Source organism: Fomitiporia mediterranea (genome assembly GCF_000271605.1).
Source record: "Fomitiporia mediterranea MF3/22 unplaced genomic scaffold FOMMEscaffold_1, whole genome shotgun sequence".
In the NCBI taxonomy this organism is placed as follows: Eukaryota; Fungi; Basidiomycota; class Agaricomycetes; order Hymenochaetales; family Hymenochaetaceae; genus Fomitiporia; species Fomitiporia mediterranea.
In genome coordinates this window covers 1426080-1444504 of record NW_006760386.1, presented here as the reverse complement: position 1 = coordinate 1444504, position 18425 = coordinate 1426080, and the positions used below count along the sequence as shown (strand labels likewise).

Genomic DNA, 18425 nt, shown 5'->3' with positions numbered 1-18425 from the left:
AATGTGAAAAGTCGTCTCTTATTATTAGACATCGTGCGTATGGCTTGGACAATATTCGAACAGCAGAACAGACCGTCGCGGAAGGCGTAGCAATGGTATATTTTCGACTAACTGAAATCAAGAAAGGAGAGTGGGATCTTCAAAGTCGATTCCGTTGATCTGGTGACAAATACTAATGCCGGACTTAGTCCGATATGCCGAGCACGTGCCCGCCACATAAGCTGGGCAGTGCATCGACTGATACTACCGTCGCGCTGCGCAGTCTTCTCTCCCTTCTTTCCTACCCTCATCATCATGAGCAACAAAGACTACTACGGCGGAGGCCAACCAAACTATCCTCCTCAAGGTAATTGCAATGTGTTGTTCTTTGTGATTTCAGCGTACTGACGGACCGGACTTCACGCAGGTGGGCCACCAGGTGTAAGGAGTGCCGCTGAGTGCGCGAAACGTGTTTGCTAATAATTTGTTTATCACACAGGGCGGATACTACCCTCAACAGCCCCAGCAAGCCTACGGCCAGCCCGGAGGCTACGGTGGACAACCAGGTTACTACCAACCCCAACCTCCACCTCAGCCAGTCTATGTGTAGGTCTTGTGACAAATCGTATGTCGTGTGTATTTCCGACTCACAGCCTTTCTTTTTCAGGCAACAACAGGATCGCGGTGGAGGAGCTGGCGGCGGTTGTCTGGCATGCTTAGCCGGAGCGTGCTTGTGCTGTGCACTTGAAGGTATACTGTTTCGCTGTTATTTCGTGGCAATAGTGATATACTCACGCAACCTGGCAACCATGCACTTTGTTCAGATCTGTGCTGCGACTGCATATTCTGAGAATAGCTCTCGGCCCCCTTAATTCACTCCTGGCCTGTCTTGTTTGTTCTTTTGACGACCTTGTCTTCCTTCTGAGTGTCGGATACCTACTGTAATTAACACCTTTATGTGAGACGAGGAAAGAAGGCGTGAATTGTGCCAGAACGCTTTATACACAAATTCCTTTATCTCTGCTCACTTTCCGCATGTATCGTTAAGCACGGATATTATTGTGAATGCTCGACTTGCTGGATTCCTCAGAATTTATTATGATAATTTTGTTCTGGCTCTGTCTGTCTGTCTGAAACTATTGAATCAATTTGAATCGCGATGTGATGAGCGTCTCCGCAGTCACGAGTCCGAATAAGGACGTGACACGACGATCTGCAGAGTGACCCAAAGCCGACGTCAGGCTCTTCACTCCCAAGCGTGTCCACTTGTACTGCCTCTGTCTATCCACCTCTCGTCGCCGTTGTCAGTGCACAGTATCAATGTCAGACTTCGACGAGCACAACCCTTTCCAGACTGACGTGGACGATGTGCGGTCTGAAAGAGATTCACCGAATAACAGCAACGTCGACCTCAGCTCTGAACCTTCGACACCCCCGGCACATCCTGCACGTATTCCCGCGTCTCCACCCGTGTCTGCTGGTGTCAACCGTGGCTTTTCATCTCCGCCGTCATCTGCGAACAAGCAGAATTCATTCAGGGCGCCACAGCACGCGTACAAGGATGACTTCTGCTGCGCGCGGGATAGATGGCTACATTCCGGCGAAGACGTAGAGATACAGGTATGAATTGGTGCATTAATTTGGTTTGTGACTGTAGCGGGTTAACATAAAATATTGCCTTAATTTTAGGTTATTGACGCCCAAAAGACGCAGGACCATGCTTCGTCTCCATACATCGCATACGTTATTAAGTCCGGAGTACGTGCGATTTGTCTGTACCCTCGTATGAATGTCCTCTGAGTTTTAATATCCAATAGAATGCAACTGCATATCACCGTTATTCCGAATTCGAATCCTTTCGGAATAGCATGGTAAAGTTATATCCGACATTGATCATACCGCCCATACCATCCAAACAGACAATTGGGGATTATGCCGTGAAACAGGGTAAGGCGAAAGAAGACGTAGCTATGATTGCACGACGGAAGCGGATGCTTCAAACATTCCTTAATCGAATCGCGCGACATCCTATTCTATCAAATGAGCACGTATTCCATCGCTTCCTAGAAGGCGAGGTCTCGTGGGTCTGTGCCATGCTTCTCCCTTATCTTAATTCATTCTTGATTGACATACCTTTTTGTTAGACCGAAATAGTAAACTCTCCTCCGGTTTCTCTATTACCAAAGAATATTCTTAAGGCACCAGCACACAATCCAACAGACCCTCAGGCGTCTCCGGCTTACGCGGCGCTTCCGAGTCCCTCTGCCGCGCATCCCTTACGTAGACCTGACCAACGCTTCCTTGATTCAGAGGCATTCACAAACAAATTTGCAAGCCATGTGAGCGGTCCCATGGAGAAGGTAACCCGCAGAACAATGAAGCGATGGTCCGGTGAGCATAAAGGAATTGACAAATACACAAAAAAGATTCTAACAATCTTTACGTTAAGAATATGCGCACGATCATTCGGACTTGGGAGCCGTCTTGAACGGATTCAGTTTGAATGAAGAAGGCCAACTAGCAGCTGCTATCGAAAAGACGGGACAAGCAATTGACGCTACATATATTTCTACAACTCAGCTAGTGAGTCCGAGCTTCTTCGAATGGACCGGCCAGATTTGGAATTCATATTGCCAATTTCTAGCTTCAGGATCTTGAGCAAAACTTTGCTGAGCCATTGCATGAATACGCACAGTTCGCTTCAATAATCAAAAAGCTCCTTATGTTTCGGCATCAGAAACATGCACAGCTTGAGCTCACAACGGACGCTCTTGAGTCTAAGCGAGCTGGTCTTGAGGACCTTGAACGTACTGAACGAGAAGCAAGCCGGCTTGAAGAAGCTCTCGGCCGAGGACGTCCCTCTAATTCCCTTGGTCGTAGCGTCAACGCGAATGGCGCCGCGGGACATTCGGATAGCAACAATGGTGACTCTGAAAACGGTGAAGGTAGTCGAGCACATTCCCCAAATTCTCTCGAAAGTCCCGGCGAATATGCAGTACCCGAGGCGGTATACACCCCTCCGCACCCTATTGCTGGCACACCACCGCGGAGGAGTGGGTCTGGAATGGGACTTTTGAACGCCCTTAGCTACACAATTCATGGGATGATGGATGTGGACCCCGAAACTGCACGAAGGAATGGAATAAGCAAAACTCGAGAGTCAATTTCGCAGGTTCGCGGACTTTGTTTCTTCGCTTCAAGCCTTTTCTGCCTCCGAATTGTCATTGACTTGCATGCTTTTTGTTGTTAGCTCGAAGATGCTCTGCATTTGACAGCACAAGACGTCAAATACTCCAGTTCAACTATTCAAGCCGACCTTGACCGATTCCAGCGCCAAAAAGTCGCCGATATTCGTGAGTTGTGCCTAGCCATGGCGAGGAGTCATCGGGACTGGTGCAAGAAGGTACGCAATTCAAATTTTCGTGATCAGATAATTATTCATTCATTGCTGGATAAACTCTTTTCACGATCAGAATATGGAAGCTTGGGAAGAGGCAAAGAAGGAAATTGCACTCATTCCTGACCATCCAAACCGAATTCCAGAGGGTGTAGCGGATGAAGGTGCTAATGGTAAAGCAGGGCCGTCTGGCCCGTCTGGGAGGAGACTTTCTTCGGCCCGTGGTCTTTAGCCTTGCACTATTTTATTCTATTCTCTGGACCTGTTTCGGCTGTTTTTGGCATTACTACTTTGTGCCACAACGGCCACTGTTACGTACAATTGCTTCTCCAAACCTTGTCGGTCCCTTTGCAAGTCCGTCTTCTTTTTCCAGTCCATTATCATCACCTTCGGCGACTATAATAGCTGTAGCATTACCTCTCCTGCTTTTTCCCTTTGTCCAATTTATTCGTCATAAGCACATGCTTTTTGGTTTGCTGTTCCTGATTGTTTTCTTTGTTCTCTGGAGGCAATAAACCTAAAGTCTGACTCCAAACCTTCATCCTTATTTTCCTGTCCGGTGGCGTTGGAGGATTCTACCGGAGGAGTCGCGTGCACGGGTCCTCGGAGGCGGGCAGGCCGCGAAAGGCACTCGTAGTGTTTTTCCTGCTCTGCACCTCCCTCTGAGGCGAAGATTTAATATCCGGGTTCTTCCCTGAGTTCGGGCTTCTTACCTTCCCAACAAGTCTATCTGCGCCCTGGCCTGCGGGAAGTAATTCTGTACGGGTTGTTTGTTTCTGGCAGGATCGGCACCAGTACCTGGTAACGTTCAATAATGCATGCGCGAACTGCGCGAACCAAAACTTTACTAGTAGTCAGAGTTTAGCCCAGGAAGGCTCAATTGACGGTTGACAGGCAACAGCTCCGGGTCTTACCTACTACTACCGGAACTTTGATCTCTCAGTATGACGTGGGTGTTGTTTGGAGGTGAAATATCTTATTTTTGACAGGAATTGTCGTTGCTAAATGATTGATGAATCTCGGAATTGCCCGGGCTCTCTCCCGCGCACACTCGTGCGTGCGCAAGAAAATAATAGCTTGAGACGTCCCGGTCGGTCCCTTTCCCTTCACAATTGCAAATAAGTGTCTGTTAGGGCTATACAAAAACACATGTCATCGATTCATGGGGGGCTATGAACACATCAAGAGATTAAGTGAATGTACGTATACGTAGTAGCATCTACAAAGCGAAGGAAGAGCGGGGGGGCAGCGCAGCAAGAGGCACGAGCGGTACGGCAAGAGACGGGATTCTTCAAAACGAAAGTAGGAGTGAACAACAAAGCGGCGGATATAGTGCTACAGACTACAGACAACGAACGTATTGTCCTTTGGGCGTGGAGGGACGACAGAGGACAATGAATATAAATCGAGGTTATAAAAGTTGCCACAGGCGCTAGATATTAAAATTTGGATTCGGGATTATAAGGTTGCTGGTTATAATATGGATTAAGGCGGAGCAGCAGCAGCATCATCATCATCAGAAGCGGCGCCGACGCATAGCCTGGGCTGTTCGTTACATTCCGTAGGTCCTTAGAGTAGATGCAATTTCGTCTCAGTCGTGAGTAGTATGGCGTGCGAAAGAAGATTCAAAAGCGTACATGCGGGCGCCTTGACGGATGAATAGTTGAGTCAGCGGAGTAGGCTCTGTGGTAGTAGTAGTTTCGTTTTTTCAAAATAGTTTGAAATAGCAAGGGTAAAAAGATCATCAGCGAAACGTGATCGCACACGTGAATTTAGAGAACGGGCGCGACATACGTGGTGCTGCGTAATTACTCTGGGATACCACTTCGAATACTTGAGTGTAGACCGTCGCGAGTGTGTTTCCTCGGTTACCAGCACTCACGGAGGCCGGTCCACCGATTCTAGGCTCATCCACGTTATTTCATTTTCTCAAACCTAACAATTCCTTGACTCACCCTGGTAGACGCACCAAAGATATATGCAGTGTATATCGGCCGCGCTGACGTATGCTGACATCTGGAAAGATAAAGTAAGGAGCGACACGCCCACGGAGGTTCCGCAGAACCTGCGCCGAAGACACGAGCGTTCCGTAAAGGACATGTTGCGACGGTGCACCAGGCACGCCGCCATCGAGTGGGTGCCCGCTCTCTGTGCAAAGGGACAAATGCGCAATCAGGTACGGCAATTCCGTGTTTCTAAGTGTTACATGTTTCAGTCTAATTCGGCATATATGATGTATTTAGATCCATATGCGACGTACGGGTCGATAGGCGATCCGGTATGATCGCGTATGGTCAACTTTACAATTGGCGCAGGCGCCAGAGGCAGACGCGATAGCACAGCGGGTCCAAACTCGGCAGTCCGTTCAGGGTGTTGTTCCACTTCTAGATGGTAAGTTCTGACGGGAAGTTAAGCTTTAGTAATAAGCTTTCAATAGACTACGAGGCATAAAGTGTTTCGAACCTTCCCCTGGTGTCGGGCGGAGTCGCATGGAGTGTAGGCATTGCCGTCAGTCCACCACCTGGACCAAGTCTGGAAGGTGCGGGAGTAGAAGGACGAAGTCCATGGCGACTTGAACTCGCACTCGGTACATGCGTTGAAATCGCACGCTGCCGCACATAATCTTGCGGTGCGCCAGACGAGCCTCCAGCGCTCGTCGAAGTAGTACGTTGACGCGTCTGTTCGCCCGCAAGAAAGCGGATAGCGAGCCGCTCACGACCTGTTGGGGGCGTGTCGGAGCTCATTCCATCGCCTGGGGAAGTCGACTGATACCGAGAAATGGGAGACTGCGAGTCGAGAGTAGAGCGGCGAGGGCCACTTATACGCTGCAGAGCCGCCTGGATACGACCTCTAAGAGAGAGGATTGGGAAATGGGAGGATCTAGAATGCTTGACATTGCTAGCGCTCTGCTCAAAGGATTAAATATTCGGCGTAAATCGATTCGGTAAGAAAACGTGCAGATGAAACAAACGACCAAAGTGACGCACATAAATTTTGAACGACCGCGTCCGCAGTGTGAATGCGTCCGCCTGTACGACCAATATTAGGCTCGTGGAACATCTCTTGGATAGAGGATCGGCGATCTTAGCCAACTTGGAGCGTTGGCGACCGACGAAACGGGCTTTGGGTCGCGATGAGCTGAAACGGGGGGCAAGGGTCATTTTTTCAGCTTGACCTTAGCGAAGCGAGTTCCATAGCAAAAACTTGTAATCTTATACCCGTCCAGCTGCGGGTCTCGGTCAGAAAGAAGACATTTTGAGAACCATGACGAGAGGAATGAGCAGGGGCTCGTGTACTACAAAGTTTAAGTGGTCCCGCCATAATAGTGTACGACCGATTGCCTGGGACGAAATGGAAGAGTGCAGCTGTTTGTTCGACTTTGAAAAGACTTGAAATGACAAGTCCGCCCGATCGGTACCAGAGAGATCTATCGGTCCATGGTCCACGAGATTGCGGTAGGTGAGCCTTTCGTCAGCATCAAATCCTAATGTTTTTCACGCTCCTGCGTTTCATAATCATTTTAATTTTTTTTTCACACTCCCGACGGTCGTGGAAAGTTGTGGCTGAGATGGGAGGGCTGTCATGCATGTTCAAATCTGACATCTATGTAAACTAATTAATATGTGCTCTACAGAATGTAAGATATACTCCGAAGTAGACAGAAATTAAACGGCCTTCTTAACATAGCTCCAGGTACCTGCAAGCCCAGTCATTAATGTCGCTGCTACCAAGGCTGGACGGACACCGGCTATCAATTCACCGAGTAATCAAGTCAGTGGACATGCAAAGGATGAGTCAAAAGGAGACAATGAGCATACCCGTTGACTTGTAGATCGCTCCTGATAATCCACCGGCAGCCATGCTTCCCCATACATCGTGTTTGCCTCGTACGCCATCTATGGTCGAATTAATCGCGTTATAAACAAGCGCTGACATTTTGGAAAATGGAAACACGGGTGAATCGACACAGACACAAAAAGAGTGACGTCCCACGAACCTACAACCCCTGCCGAGTTGCCAATGAAAGTACCTCTTCTCGTGACGGAGTTGAGGATGGCATTGATCCGCAAGCGCGCATTTGAGACAGCAAGGGGACGCTTCGCACCCTCCCGAAGCCCCCACAAACCGCCTATAGCAAGACCTAGAAGGGAAAGCTCAGTACACGCGGGATGGAGAACAATAAGACAATTGTTCGGATAGCCGAGATAAAGGGTGCAGGATAGATCTGGGAATTGAAGAGCTGCAATACACACCACTCAAATACGTTGTTCCGGTTCCGTAGCAGAGATCATCGCTCCAACCCCTGGAGGGTAGCGCTGTGCTGGCGCCGGGGAGGTCATTAACCTTGTCATCATCGAGTTGCAAATATTCGAGCTGGTCCTTGAGACCGGCCATTGGGTGGAGGCGGGCGGGGTCAAAGCCGCCTGCGAGGAGGTCGGAGGCAGTGAGGGCATTATTGTCACCGGTCGATGCATTCGACGAGCCCGTTGAGAATGTTGCGGTGCGCAGGACGTCAGCTGAATCCTGGGCTGACTGACCGCGATTTTGAGAGGAAGACATGGAAGAAAACCAGAAAGAAAGACAGCGTCACGCTTTGTCACGCTCGCTCGACGTAGATAGTCATACAGAATTTTTGAATGGCAAGACGGGGACACGCGCGCGTGACGTGCGACTCTCCAACAGGCCGTTCTTACTGGCTGGCTAAGCAGACTCACTCTCTCAGCTTTGTCTGGCTCTTTCTAGCGAGGACAATGAGCTCGACTGCCGCTCTCAATCGAATGCACCGTGTCCGATCTACGCATCCCTATTTGCGCCCTTCGCTCTCAACATATCGCCATGCTGTGCATTTGACTCGCCCAGCTCTTGCATCTCTATCCGCTCTCGCAACTCACCGCGGCCGTCTTGCCCCAACGGTCTTATCAGCCCCGTCTCATTCATTTAAGCGTGCGTCTCCCGAGTTGAGAGGCGTGCTTCCATCGGTGCTTGTCAGCCTAATTGTCCTGCCACAGGTTTTGCCACTTCGACAACCCCGCATTCTACGGCAATTGATCCGGCAGAGACAGAAGCACACATCTGTCTTGAGAAAGGGACTCAGAAACTCGAGGAAGGCGACATCGAGGGAGCCAAAGCTCTTTATCAGCGCTCTGTCAACATCAAGCGGGATGCCGGGTCTCTATTCAACCTAGGAGTCACTCATTATCACCTCAGTAAGTAGTAGTATCTTTACTCCTCCTGTCTTGATTTCGGGCTCATTTCTCCGAATTTCATCGTGTGCCTATTCTACCTCCCTGTTCTGATAAAGAGGAGTTTGACGACGCGATTAGTGCATGGAAAGAGTCAATCGAGCTTCAGCCAGCAAGTCCGGATGCTCACACGAGTCAGTAGCTTCTTGTTGTTCTTTCCGTCATATTTACTTATCAGGGCACTCGTGTAGACCTAGCAAGTGCCTACATTATTTCTCCAGTCTCGCGGCCGGATCTCGCCTTGCATCATTTGAGGTAGTTCTCAACACCATCTTCTAGAAAGCAGCAAAGGCATTGATGAATACACGACTAGAATTGCATCTTCACTTGCGCCGGAGGATCCTGAGATTGCTTTCAATCTTGCTGCAGTGTTGGAAGCCTGTGAGCATCTCCATTTGTGTTATTGTCTAAAGATATCAAGACACTTTGTTGGTGAATGGATGTTATTGTTACTAACGCGTCCGAATAGGTGGAAGATTGGACGAAGCTCTCACACAGTACAAACGTAGTAAGGCCAATGGCGTTGACCGGGCTGAAATACATATCCGAAATGTGCGTCTTCTCGTCCATTTGATATTCCCGTATGTATGTCGGTTGACAGTGGGCTTCCCAGGTGAGCGCGAAAATACTCGGCCAAAGAATGAAGGACGCCGAAGATAGCAAATAGTCCGAAATGACCGCAAGCAGTCTGTTGTGTTGTGTCACACTGCCTGGGCAAAGTGGCACACTTTTACTGATCTTTCATTTTTGATGATGAGTTTTACTTATTGACCGGCCCTGTGGTGCCCCGTCCATTAATACTTATACTTTGACCCCACTGGATTAATGTTGTGCAGAGATAAAAGAGCATGCACATACTGCTTTGACCTTTCCTCATTCATATAACGACTGCTATGTCCATAACTTGAATTAAACATATCTTCCTGTTAATACTATCAGTAAGGTTATTGATTAGAGTTCAACCGTCACAGTGGAAAATAAACCGTAGCTTCGAAGATTGATCTGCGTCCCGAGCGAATCTCTTACCTTTGCCAGAATCTATGATTATCTTTATTCTATCAATATAGGGTTCTCCGTCGTACCTTCACCAGTGTGTTTCGATGGCACCGTGCGATCAGGCGCGTGTTGCGAGGTTGAATGTGACGCGTGCTCGGCGGCCCTATTAGACAAACCGTTGTCTTGAAACATGTTTTCTACCCAACTGCGAGGATTTCGCTTTTCAGTTTGGGCAGAGACGGGTTCACGTTGCCGAATATTGTATGCACTTGAAGGTCCCGAATTATTCGCACGGGATTTTGTATCCGAGAGACCACCTCTTCCGATGTATCGCCCGAATCCGCTGGATCTGTTTCGGAATGGAAATGCACGTCCTCGTCTAGGACCAGGCTCACGCCAGTTGCCCCTCATTCCTACGCCATGAGGCTGAGCAGCGTCAAAATATTCGCGGATCCCTCGTTGTGGTGCAGAACGTCTGGGTGGCGGTGATGACATTGCGACTTGCACGAGGAGGGTCTCAAGCTCGTCCTTAGAATAAATTGGTGAAGGATGGTCATCGGGTTTGATAGTGAATATTCGATCGAAATCCTCGTCTGCCGAAGGAGGGACAAACATATTTTTGAAACAATAGAGCACCTCGATACCTTGTTCTGGAGAATGAATCGTCGGGTGATTAATACCTGTGTGAAATGCAAACAGTCAATCCAAATGGAATGCCCATCGAAGTCAAAAACACGCGTCTTCAGCGTGGTGAACACACGGTGCCGCAGTCTCTCTCTGCAGATCTACCAGAAGAGAGAGAATGAACGAGTCAGATCAAATCTGCAGTGAAAACAAAGAACAGCTTTGGCTACATGGGTAGGGGTATCAACTGATATTGAACTTGTCATTAGCAACGATCGATCCCGCAAGTAATGTTGGTTTGGGGAGTAAATTCATACGTACATACGATGCACCATATTCTCGTATGAGGAAATTGCCTAGCAATATTAATCCAGTGCGACCTTTGTCTAACAGCGTAGACGAGAAAGCCTCGGACATTCAGTGTGCCTCAACGGTCGTATTAATCGACATACGTTTCATCAAAGTTTGTCCTGTCAATACATACAGACAGGCTTTGTGCAAGGTATGCTCGCATGAGCCGCTCTACGGCCTTCCTGTCTCCAAGGTCATCTTGATTACATCTGCGGAACTCAGGGATATTATCCTGTAGCGCCTGTGCAAAAGTCGACTAAAGTGCAATAATTTGAATAAAGTGGTTATTAGTTGACTCCGCGTAATCTTCACAAAGACCGCACACCTTTCCCGATGCTATGAGACCGACTAAGACTAAAACGATTTGTGTACCATCTTCATTCCAGGGTCGAGTCTCATTAGAGTGGCTCGATTCAAACGATGCCATACTTTTTGGCCCGTGTTGCTTCCGTATTTCTCCTGTGACCAAACCGATGTCGCAAACGTGAAACAACGTGGAGGCAAATGTTGAGTTTACAACAACGATGAAACTTGGTCCAAAATAGATGGTATGATCGACCAGTTGCCAAGTTCTTTTTGCTACCGATATACTTTGAATGGCGATGAATAGCGCCGAAGTAGCGATTACTGCTGGGTAATGAGCTGAAAACCAAGTGACGATGTAGTCCTTGGTCGCAGGGCCAAAGGTACGAGGCTTGACCTCTTGAACACAACTCTCCTTTGCCTGATTTGGAAAGGAAGAACTAAGGCACGTGATGTGATACGCAACAAAAACTCAAAGTCTTGGTTTCTTTGGTCATAATTTACATATAATTTACAACTGAAAGGCTTCCCGGAGTGGTGCTACCGCATGGATATACGCTATTCCAGTTCGGATTTTTATTCCGACCTAAAATGCGAAAGTTCGGAGCATCCTATAGCTATTTCTATTCCGTTCTGAACGCAACGACATAAATGACTGACACGATGGTTAACTGCACTGTAACTGACCATGGAAACAACAGAACGCAATGCCCGTTATTTGAAGAGATAGTGTGAATAATACATATTATATCAAATATACCGCTTAAAACTTGAGCATGCGGTGACAAGCACATCCGCGATTCAGTTCCAGGCGCTGAACTTTCCTAGAGAGACAGTAACTAACAAAGCCTCGTGATAAATTAAGAAGTACGCACTGAGATAAGGTATATCTGTGTTTGGAATTCACATCCATTCAGCAGGACGGTAACTGAAGGGTGAATTTGATATGCAGTTATGAGATGGAAGTAAGACCAGTGACGTACTGCCGAATGCTGTATGCAACGGCAGCTATGCGTTTACATTCATTGATATTCGATTCGTATTGACATGACGGTCATTATGATTTCACGCAGGAGGAACGGAAAGAACTAGACGATAACGGGATTAACTCCAGTAAGGACTTTGAAAGCTTCATGGCGACCTCAAACATATGTATCCGCGTGTTTGCAGGCAACAAATTATGGGGTTTGTTCACAGACTCGCGAGGAGATTATGCCGAGAGAGCTCCAACGTCATAAGCGTCATAATGGCCAGTGATAGGCGATCCCATTCGGACACAACTCACCTTGACTTTTCAAGACAAAATCCATTGACACAGGCAACCGTCGAAGCATCAGGAAAAGAAATTACTGGATCAGGATGAAAGACAGTGACTTGGCCGCCACCGCAGTGCCATTAATACTCCTTGGTCTCCTTAATATGACATGCGTGGAAAAGACCTGGAGCGTTATGAACATTGCATTAACCCGAGGAGATGAACTGATTAACGCCTGAGGCACACCCAAAGCCAGAGCCGGCGAAACAAGCATAAAGATGCGGCACGACAGTAAATAGTCAGAGAACTCTAGCCATCGAGTCGGACAGAATTTGCATGCAGAGTAAAGAATGACTCGGAATGTCGTTTTGCCGCAAGTTCATGACTAGACAGCCTCTATCTCATTGGCTCTTTGGGAACACTTCGGATGCAGAGTATGAATTAGTTGCATAGCTGCCGTTGTTTATTGAAGCAATCCTCCACCGCGATTTACCATTGAATTTCCTCGTTCGTAGAGAACTGATGGAAAGGAAATCACATTTCTTTGTTTTTCCTGGCGTTAATTTTCGCACGATAGACCGCATGATATCTCGTTGGCGAGGCTCGAGCTCATCTCGTCGTGGGGTGAAAGATAGGGAAGAAGAACGAGAAACGACTGCCAGTGCCAAGACTTGTGTTGAAGTGTTGGTCTATGAGGTCACGTAGTAGGTGACGTGACAATGCAGCCAATGGGAAGAAATGGATTATTCGCAAAAACAACGGGAAGTCCCGGCACCGACTTCGTTCGCTCAAAGTCAAACTCGCTCACTATCATAGACGTTCTCTGAGTCTTCAAAATGATGGCTAGGCTGCCTGCCTCAGCTCTCTGCAAAGTGACAGCGCTGTCGGCATCAAGGCGTGCCAGCCAGTCATTTGGTTCGGCAGTTGTAGGTTTTCCGATGGACTTGCTTTTTGACGTGATCTCATGAATTTGCGTGTCATACACAGCGCTACTCCTCGAGCTCGTCAAGCTCATCTGCGACTTATGAGGTGATTGTTCTGGTCTACTCTTGCCTCTGGCACAGTCAAAACTAAATTGGCGCGTCAATCCAGAATTTTTTCGCCTCTCGCACTGCTCTCGTGTCTGCGACACTTTTCACTGTTGGCTCGATTGCATGGTACTCGCATGTCTACGGAACTCTCCCATTCATCGGCGAAGTCCATGCATCCTCTCCAGCAGAAGAAGGGTTACACCCAACTAACTGGCCATTCTACCACAAGGGTCTTCTAAACACTTTTGACCACGCCAGGTAAAGTCAAATCCAGTGCAATGATGTGTTGTCTATTTTAACACCTCGATTTTTTAGCATTCGTCGAGGGTACCAGGTGTACCGCGAAGTGTGCGCGTCTTGCCATTCCCTGGAGCGTATTGCTTGGCGAAACCTTGTTGGTGTCTCGCACACGGTAGATGAAGTGAAAGCGATGGCAGAAGAGGTTGAATACACAGATGGACCCAATGATGCTGGCGATATGTTCCAACGTCCTGGGAAGCTTTCAGACTACATGCCGTCCCCCTATCCGAATGAAGAGGCTGCACGTGCAAGCAATGCCGGAGCCCTTCCTCCTGATTTAAGTCTAATGATCAAGGCTCGTCACGGCGGTGCAGTATGTTTAATGCTCTTTTTATAGTTCTTTATGCAAATCTCATTCTTTCTCTCTCCCTTTAAGGACTACGTGTTTTCCTTGCTTACCGGTTATGTTGATCCTCCAGCTGGTGTCAAGCTTTTGGACGGGTTGAACTACAACCCATACTTCCCTGGCGGTGCTATTGCCATGGCCCGTGTATTGTTCGACGGCCTGGTGGAATACGAGGATGGTGAGACTTGTGACTTCTGTGTCTATTTCATTCAGGTCTTAAATCGTCCTTTACTAGGTACTCCTGCAACAACGAGTCAAATGGCGAAGGACGTCGTGACGTTCCTATCCTGGGCTTCTGAACCCGAACACGACGAGCGAAAGAAGTACGGATTAAAGGCCGTTATTCTCTTTTCAGCGCTTACCGCAATAAGCATTTACGTGAAACGATACAAGTGGGCCCCGATCAAGTCCAGAAAAATCAGTAAGATACAATATTTCTTTATCACTATGCTGTGCTGAATCAAGTTCATAGTTTACAACCCGCCTGTGCCGAAAGGACACTAATTAGACTTTTTGGACAGCGACACGCTGTAAATTACTTACTCGATACGCTGTTAATTCCAATCAACTTCAAACTGTTTCTCGTATATAAGTGAATGGCTGGTCAACAAATTTTGGGTCGTGCGAATTAGATAATACATTATATAAGAAATTAGATTACTCATCCCCCGTAAACGTGATTCACTGAAGTGCTGTCCTCACTCCTCTAAGTCCTCTTGTTACACCTCATCCGGCAGACGCGAGTACTGTGCTTGTCCCCTACATTTCACAATTACTTACCTCAAGACTATCTCAAATGTCGGACGCTTGGCCACCTCAACTTAAGTAGGCGTTCTCCTTTCAGTACTTGCCATCGTCCTAACCAATCCCTCGCTGATAGAGAATGGGTCGCAAAATGTCTTGGACAGCTGTCGGAATCGAACAAACAGGAAGTTCAGGCTGAATTAAAGCAGGTTATAGGTGAAGCATATAATAACAAGACATTATGGACGACAGATTGGAATGGGATACAGCTAAAGAGGTTGCCTTATATTCTGACAATATGATTCTTAACATCCTACTCAACATGCCATTCTCTGTAGTCTCATGCCTAAGCCACCTTCGCAACTCAACCTCAAACGCAAATCGTAAGATTTTCACGTGATTGAGTTTACCAGTCTAATATTTTCTGGATTCAGTGACGAGAAAACAATCTCGAATAAGAAAAAGAAATCTACGTCTAAGCAGAATTTGCAACCTAGCACTTCGATGGATCCAACTGACAGGGCAGCATTGAACAGGAGGGCGGAGCGGTTTTCGCGAGAGCATGAAATTGAGCGACAGAAGTCACTGCGCAATGGACAGGGTTCTTCACAGGTTACGCTTCCTCATTCCAGCCTCATCACACGAATTCAGAGTCACTCACGTTCCGGATCTCCCTCGACATGGGGTAACGATGGATTAGATGGTACTGAACGAGTACGTGATACACTGTTTCTGCCACGGCCACATTTATAACGGAAGCCACGAAAGACAATCGATTGGGACAAATATATTATCATTGGGACCTCGCAGCAGCTCTTCAAAGACTATCTGCGACTGACGACCGTTCGTCATTATCTTTCGCTATCTTTTTGATGAATTCCGCTCATAGACGTATAGGAACCTGATCCAAAGGACATCCGGCCTTACCGAGTCCTCGAACGGACTTTAGCAGAACTGAAAAAGAAATGGCGAGAAAATAACGACTATCCTTGGATATGTAATCAATTCAAGAGCATGCGACAAGATTTAACAGTGCGTACGTGAATTATCACGCTTCTTTTTTCGGATTGATTTCGTGCAGGTGCAAAGGATAAAGAATGAATTTACCGTGTCTGTGTACGAGATTCATGCACGCATGGCTTTGGAGGCGGTACGTTCATCCGATTTCGTATCGGATAGCAACTCTAATCGGGCTGTTCTCGTTTAAACAGGCTGACATGGTGGAATACAATCAATGCCAAGCAATGCTGAAAAACTTATACGAGACGGGTATACGCGGTTGCAATGACGAATTTACAGCATATCGAATACTCATGTTGCTTCATGGGATGAATAGAAGTGGTATGATGGTTCTATAAATATAAGAAGATGTGATTTTCACTAAAGCAATGAAGATCTAAATTTACTTGTAGGTCAACTAACGGAGCAACAGAAACAACAGAATGCTATTCGTCACGCATTGGCTGTGCAGCGTGCGATGTCTACGAATAATTACCATGCTTTTTTCGCATATTATAATGACGCACCTAACATGGGGGCATATATCATGGATCATTTCGTTGACAGAGAGCGGACCAAAGCGCTTATGATAATGTCAAAATCGTACGTGTTCTACTTCAATACGATTGAAACACGACCTAAATCTTATACTCGTACAGGTATCAACAAATGCCCCTTGTATTTATCCGGGACGAATTGGCGTTTGACAATACCGCACAGGTCACATCTTTCTTGACACAGCATGGGGCGGCGACTTACCAGAATCCGAATGTGGCAGACGAACAGAAGGCTCTGAGCTGCAAGGCCCTGCAAGCCCCGTTAACCCAGGCCTTCGATGAAAAGTACAGGAAGGCAACCATCAAAGGTGCTATTTAACAGTTCGTATTGTGCGTCCTCTTCGTCTTTTTTCGCGTTTCCGGGATGTCCGGAGCTCTACCCCGTTCGATATCTCTCGGTCTTCCGTTGCCGTAATGGAGGCCCCTTCTACCGCGGATATCTGGTACCATTTCATCCCCTTTCCATAATCTTCGTCTCTCAATCCTCGTATCGGTGGTATGCGCATCATCCCTCTCGTCCTCTCCGTCGGTCTGGTCCTTGGCTCCATCTTGCGAGAATTATCACTATTTTGACACGATATTATTGTATGTATACAATAGCAATTATCCACGTACATACACTTCACAATAGATATGTGCTTCAAGTGTCAAAATTGCTATCTCTAATCACGCATGCGTGCTGGGATGAAGCGTCGAACGACAATCTCACGAATTGTGTAATGTTCAAGGCAGGCAGGTGATGACAAGATATCCGATGGGAGGCGAGACATTGCGGGAATCGTCACATATGTCAGGACAGGCGTCTATGTGAAACAGATACATATAATAAGATACATGAAAGCTGGATTGGAAGACAAGAATAAAGACGGAGCGGAGAACGTACCTTCTGCACCTGGGAATTAACGCGGTTGATTGTGCTCAGCCAGGACCAGGTGAATGGGCCGACATTCTGGAGGTCGAACGGCGAGCCTTCCCGATCGGAGGGATCTTCATAGACCGGACATACCACGAGGGAAAAGCTATAAAGACCAGTGTTTGAGTTAGTTCGATGAATACATTTTGGTCTAAATGAGGCGACGAAGACGAACTCGGCATGAGAAAAGACAGGACCGCGCTTATAGAGCATGTAATCAACGCAAAACTTGATGCCGTTTTTCAACACCCAGCCAAGCGAGCGGTAGTGGTGAAAAACGACGTAGTGGATGAGAAAGGGGTTGTCGAATCGAGAGAGAAAAGCGTCGAGAGATCGGGAGACGAAGAATGAGGGGTAGTAGATAGCTTGAAATGCTCTCCATATTTGCTGCAGGTTTAGAGAGCTCCCCTTAAGGTAAAAGTGAATATCAGACGAAAGGAACTTCAATTGTAGAGTATGTTAGTAGGATGATTTACCGTGCTCGGGTCTGCGATAGTCAAGCAGTCCATAGTCCATATTAGAAAGAACGCTTCTTGTAAGGTGAGCTGCAAATGTTCCATATCTTTCAGATCCTCGTCTAAAATGTCACCGCCCTGCTCATCCGTAAGCTGTTCCCCTAGTGTTGGAGGAGTGCCAGATTGTAAGGGAAGTTCAGTGTCAGGATTGGAGTCCGAAGCCGGTGAAGGCTTCCAAGTGGCAGCAGATGGAATAACCACACTCGACTCTGCCAGGACCTCGCCAGTAGCAGCAAATGCTTTCTCAGCTTCCAATGCTGCCTCGGCAATCGCTCGGGCTCTGTCCAATTTAAATTGTTTACGCTCCATGCGCCTCTTCTCTCTCACTTCTTCAGCAGTCATTTCTGCAAGGGGAAGGTGTGTCAGTCAAATCGATTATTGGCTACCAAGAATAATGTTCTGCTTACTTCCAATAGCCTTGGATTTCTGTTGATTAATCTGGCGAGCCAACCAGCTTGGTTCACTGCGGGACAGATTACCCTTTCCAAAGAAACCTCGTCGCCAGAGTATCATAGCATCCTTGGTATTTGAAATCCATACTGAACGAGATGGTGCATCGAGAATGCCTTCTAAATGAGGTTTTGAGATGCGTTGTGCAGAATACCCGAAAAGCCCTAAGCAGTCTGTGATGCATTTCCTAGGATACGGGATATCTGATGGAGCTTCAAGGAAGAGGGGGAGGGGGAATGCGTAGACCTTTTTATTGTCAGCATTTCGACGAGCCGCACCTTTCGCATTCCCTTGCTGGCGGCCTCTGCGATTGCTCATAGCTACGAACCTCCTTGCCTGGTGGCTCGGGTAAGCTAGTTCATTGACTCAACTGGAATTTTGAGTCGTGAAATATTGAAATAAGGTCACGTGCCCTTCAGGCT

The 18425-nt window shown here is 47.5% G+C and overlaps 8 protein-coding genes across 8 annotated transcripts; 5 read left to right on the top strand and 3 right to left on the bottom strand.

The window, feature by feature from the left end:
• Positions 1-282: 282 nt before the first annotated feature.
• FOMMEDRAFT_16225 (uncharacterized protein) lies at positions 283-1096 on the top strand. The gene is made up of 5 exons (XM_007261456.1): positions 283-346; positions 407-420; positions 479-585; positions 647-729; positions 804-1096. Exons 1-5 carry the CDS (start codon positions 295-297, stop codon positions 827-829), a joined length of 282 nt encoding a protein of 93 aa, XP_007261518.1. The 5' UTR covers positions 283-294; the 3' UTR covers positions 830-1096.
• Positions 1097-1293: 197 nt separating this feature from the next.
• On the top strand, positions 1294-3831 carry FOMMEDRAFT_115887 (uncharacterized protein). The gene is made up of 9 exons (XM_007261455.1): positions 1294-1461; positions 1507-1599; positions 1669-1737; positions 1797-2063; positions 2124-2370; positions 2429-2562; positions 2624-3151; positions 3230-3382; positions 3453-3831. The coding sequence occupies exons 1-9, from the start codon at positions 1300-1302 to the stop codon at positions 3606-3608; spliced, it is 1809 nt and encodes a 602-aa protein (XP_007261517.1). The 5' UTR covers positions 1294-1299; the 3' UTR covers positions 3609-3831.
• Positions 3832-4967: 1136 nt separating this feature from the next.
• On the bottom strand, positions 4968-6537 carry FOMMEDRAFT_130722 (uncharacterized protein; the record flags this gene model as incomplete). Its single annotated transcript, XM_007261454.1, has 6 exons — positions 4968-5059; positions 5171-5277; positions 5332-5571; positions 5637-5774; positions 5840-6282; positions 6364-6537. The coding sequence occupies 6 exons, from the start codon at positions 6535-6537 to the stop codon at positions 4968-4970; spliced, it is 1194 nt and encodes a 397-aa protein (XP_007261516.1).
• Positions 6538-7041: 504 nt separating this feature from the next.
• Positions 7042-7936, bottom strand: FOMMEDRAFT_150101 (Tim17-domain-containing protein; the record flags this gene model as incomplete). The annotated part of the gene is made up of 4 exons (XM_007261453.1): positions 7042-7124; positions 7195-7305; positions 7374-7517; positions 7630-7936. 4 exons carry the CDS (start codon positions 7934-7936, stop codon positions 7042-7044), a joined length of 645 nt encoding a protein of 214 aa, XP_007261515.1.
• A 198-nt stretch (positions 7937-8134) lies between these two features.
• FOMMEDRAFT_100873 (TPR-like protein) lies at positions 8135-11251 on the top strand. Its single transcript, XM_007261452.1, has 11 exons — positions 8135-8320; positions 8386-8583; positions 8679-8753; positions 8811-8874; positions 8933-9000; positions 9089-9171; positions 9233-9544; positions 9648-10486; positions 10561-10625; positions 10692-10846; positions 10916-11251. Exons 1-7 carry the CDS (start codon positions 8155-8157, stop codon positions 9284-9286), a joined length of 708 nt encoding a protein of 235 aa, XP_007261514.1. The 5' UTR covers positions 8135-8154; the 3' UTR covers positions 9287-9544; positions 9648-10486; positions 10561-10625; positions 10692-10846; positions 10916-11251.
• Positions 11252-12987: 1736 nt separating this feature from the next.
• Positions 12988-14329, top strand: FOMMEDRAFT_130718 (uncharacterized protein; the record flags this gene model as incomplete). The annotated part of the gene is made up of 7 exons (XM_007261451.1): positions 12988-13074; positions 13136-13177; positions 13241-13437; positions 13495-13792; positions 13856-14003; positions 14061-14246; positions 14298-14329. 7 exons carry the CDS (start codon positions 12988-12990, stop codon positions 14327-14329), a joined length of 990 nt encoding a protein of 329 aa, XP_007261513.1.
• Positions 14330-14621: 292 nt separating this feature from the next.
• Positions 14622-16444, top strand: FOMMEDRAFT_130717 (uncharacterized protein; the record flags this gene model as incomplete). Its single annotated transcript, XM_007261450.1, has 10 exons — positions 14622-14650; positions 14706-14846; positions 14908-14952; positions 15004-15283; positions 15338-15412; positions 15467-15601; positions 15651-15719; positions 15781-15910; positions 15964-16171; positions 16228-16444. 10 exons carry the CDS (start codon positions 14622-14624, stop codon positions 16442-16444), a joined length of 1329 nt encoding a protein of 442 aa, XP_007261512.1.
• Positions 16445-16787: 343 nt separating this feature from the next.
• FOMMEDRAFT_130716 (uncharacterized protein) lies at positions 16788-18321 on the bottom strand (the record flags this gene model as incomplete). Its single annotated transcript, XM_007261449.1, has 5 exons — positions 16788-16928; positions 17009-17144; positions 17214-17446; positions 17515-17897; positions 17961-18321. The coding sequence occupies 5 exons, from the start codon at positions 18319-18321 to the stop codon at positions 16788-16790; spliced, it is 1254 nt and encodes a 417-aa protein (XP_007261511.1).
• Positions 18322-18425: the final 104 nt, after the last annotated feature.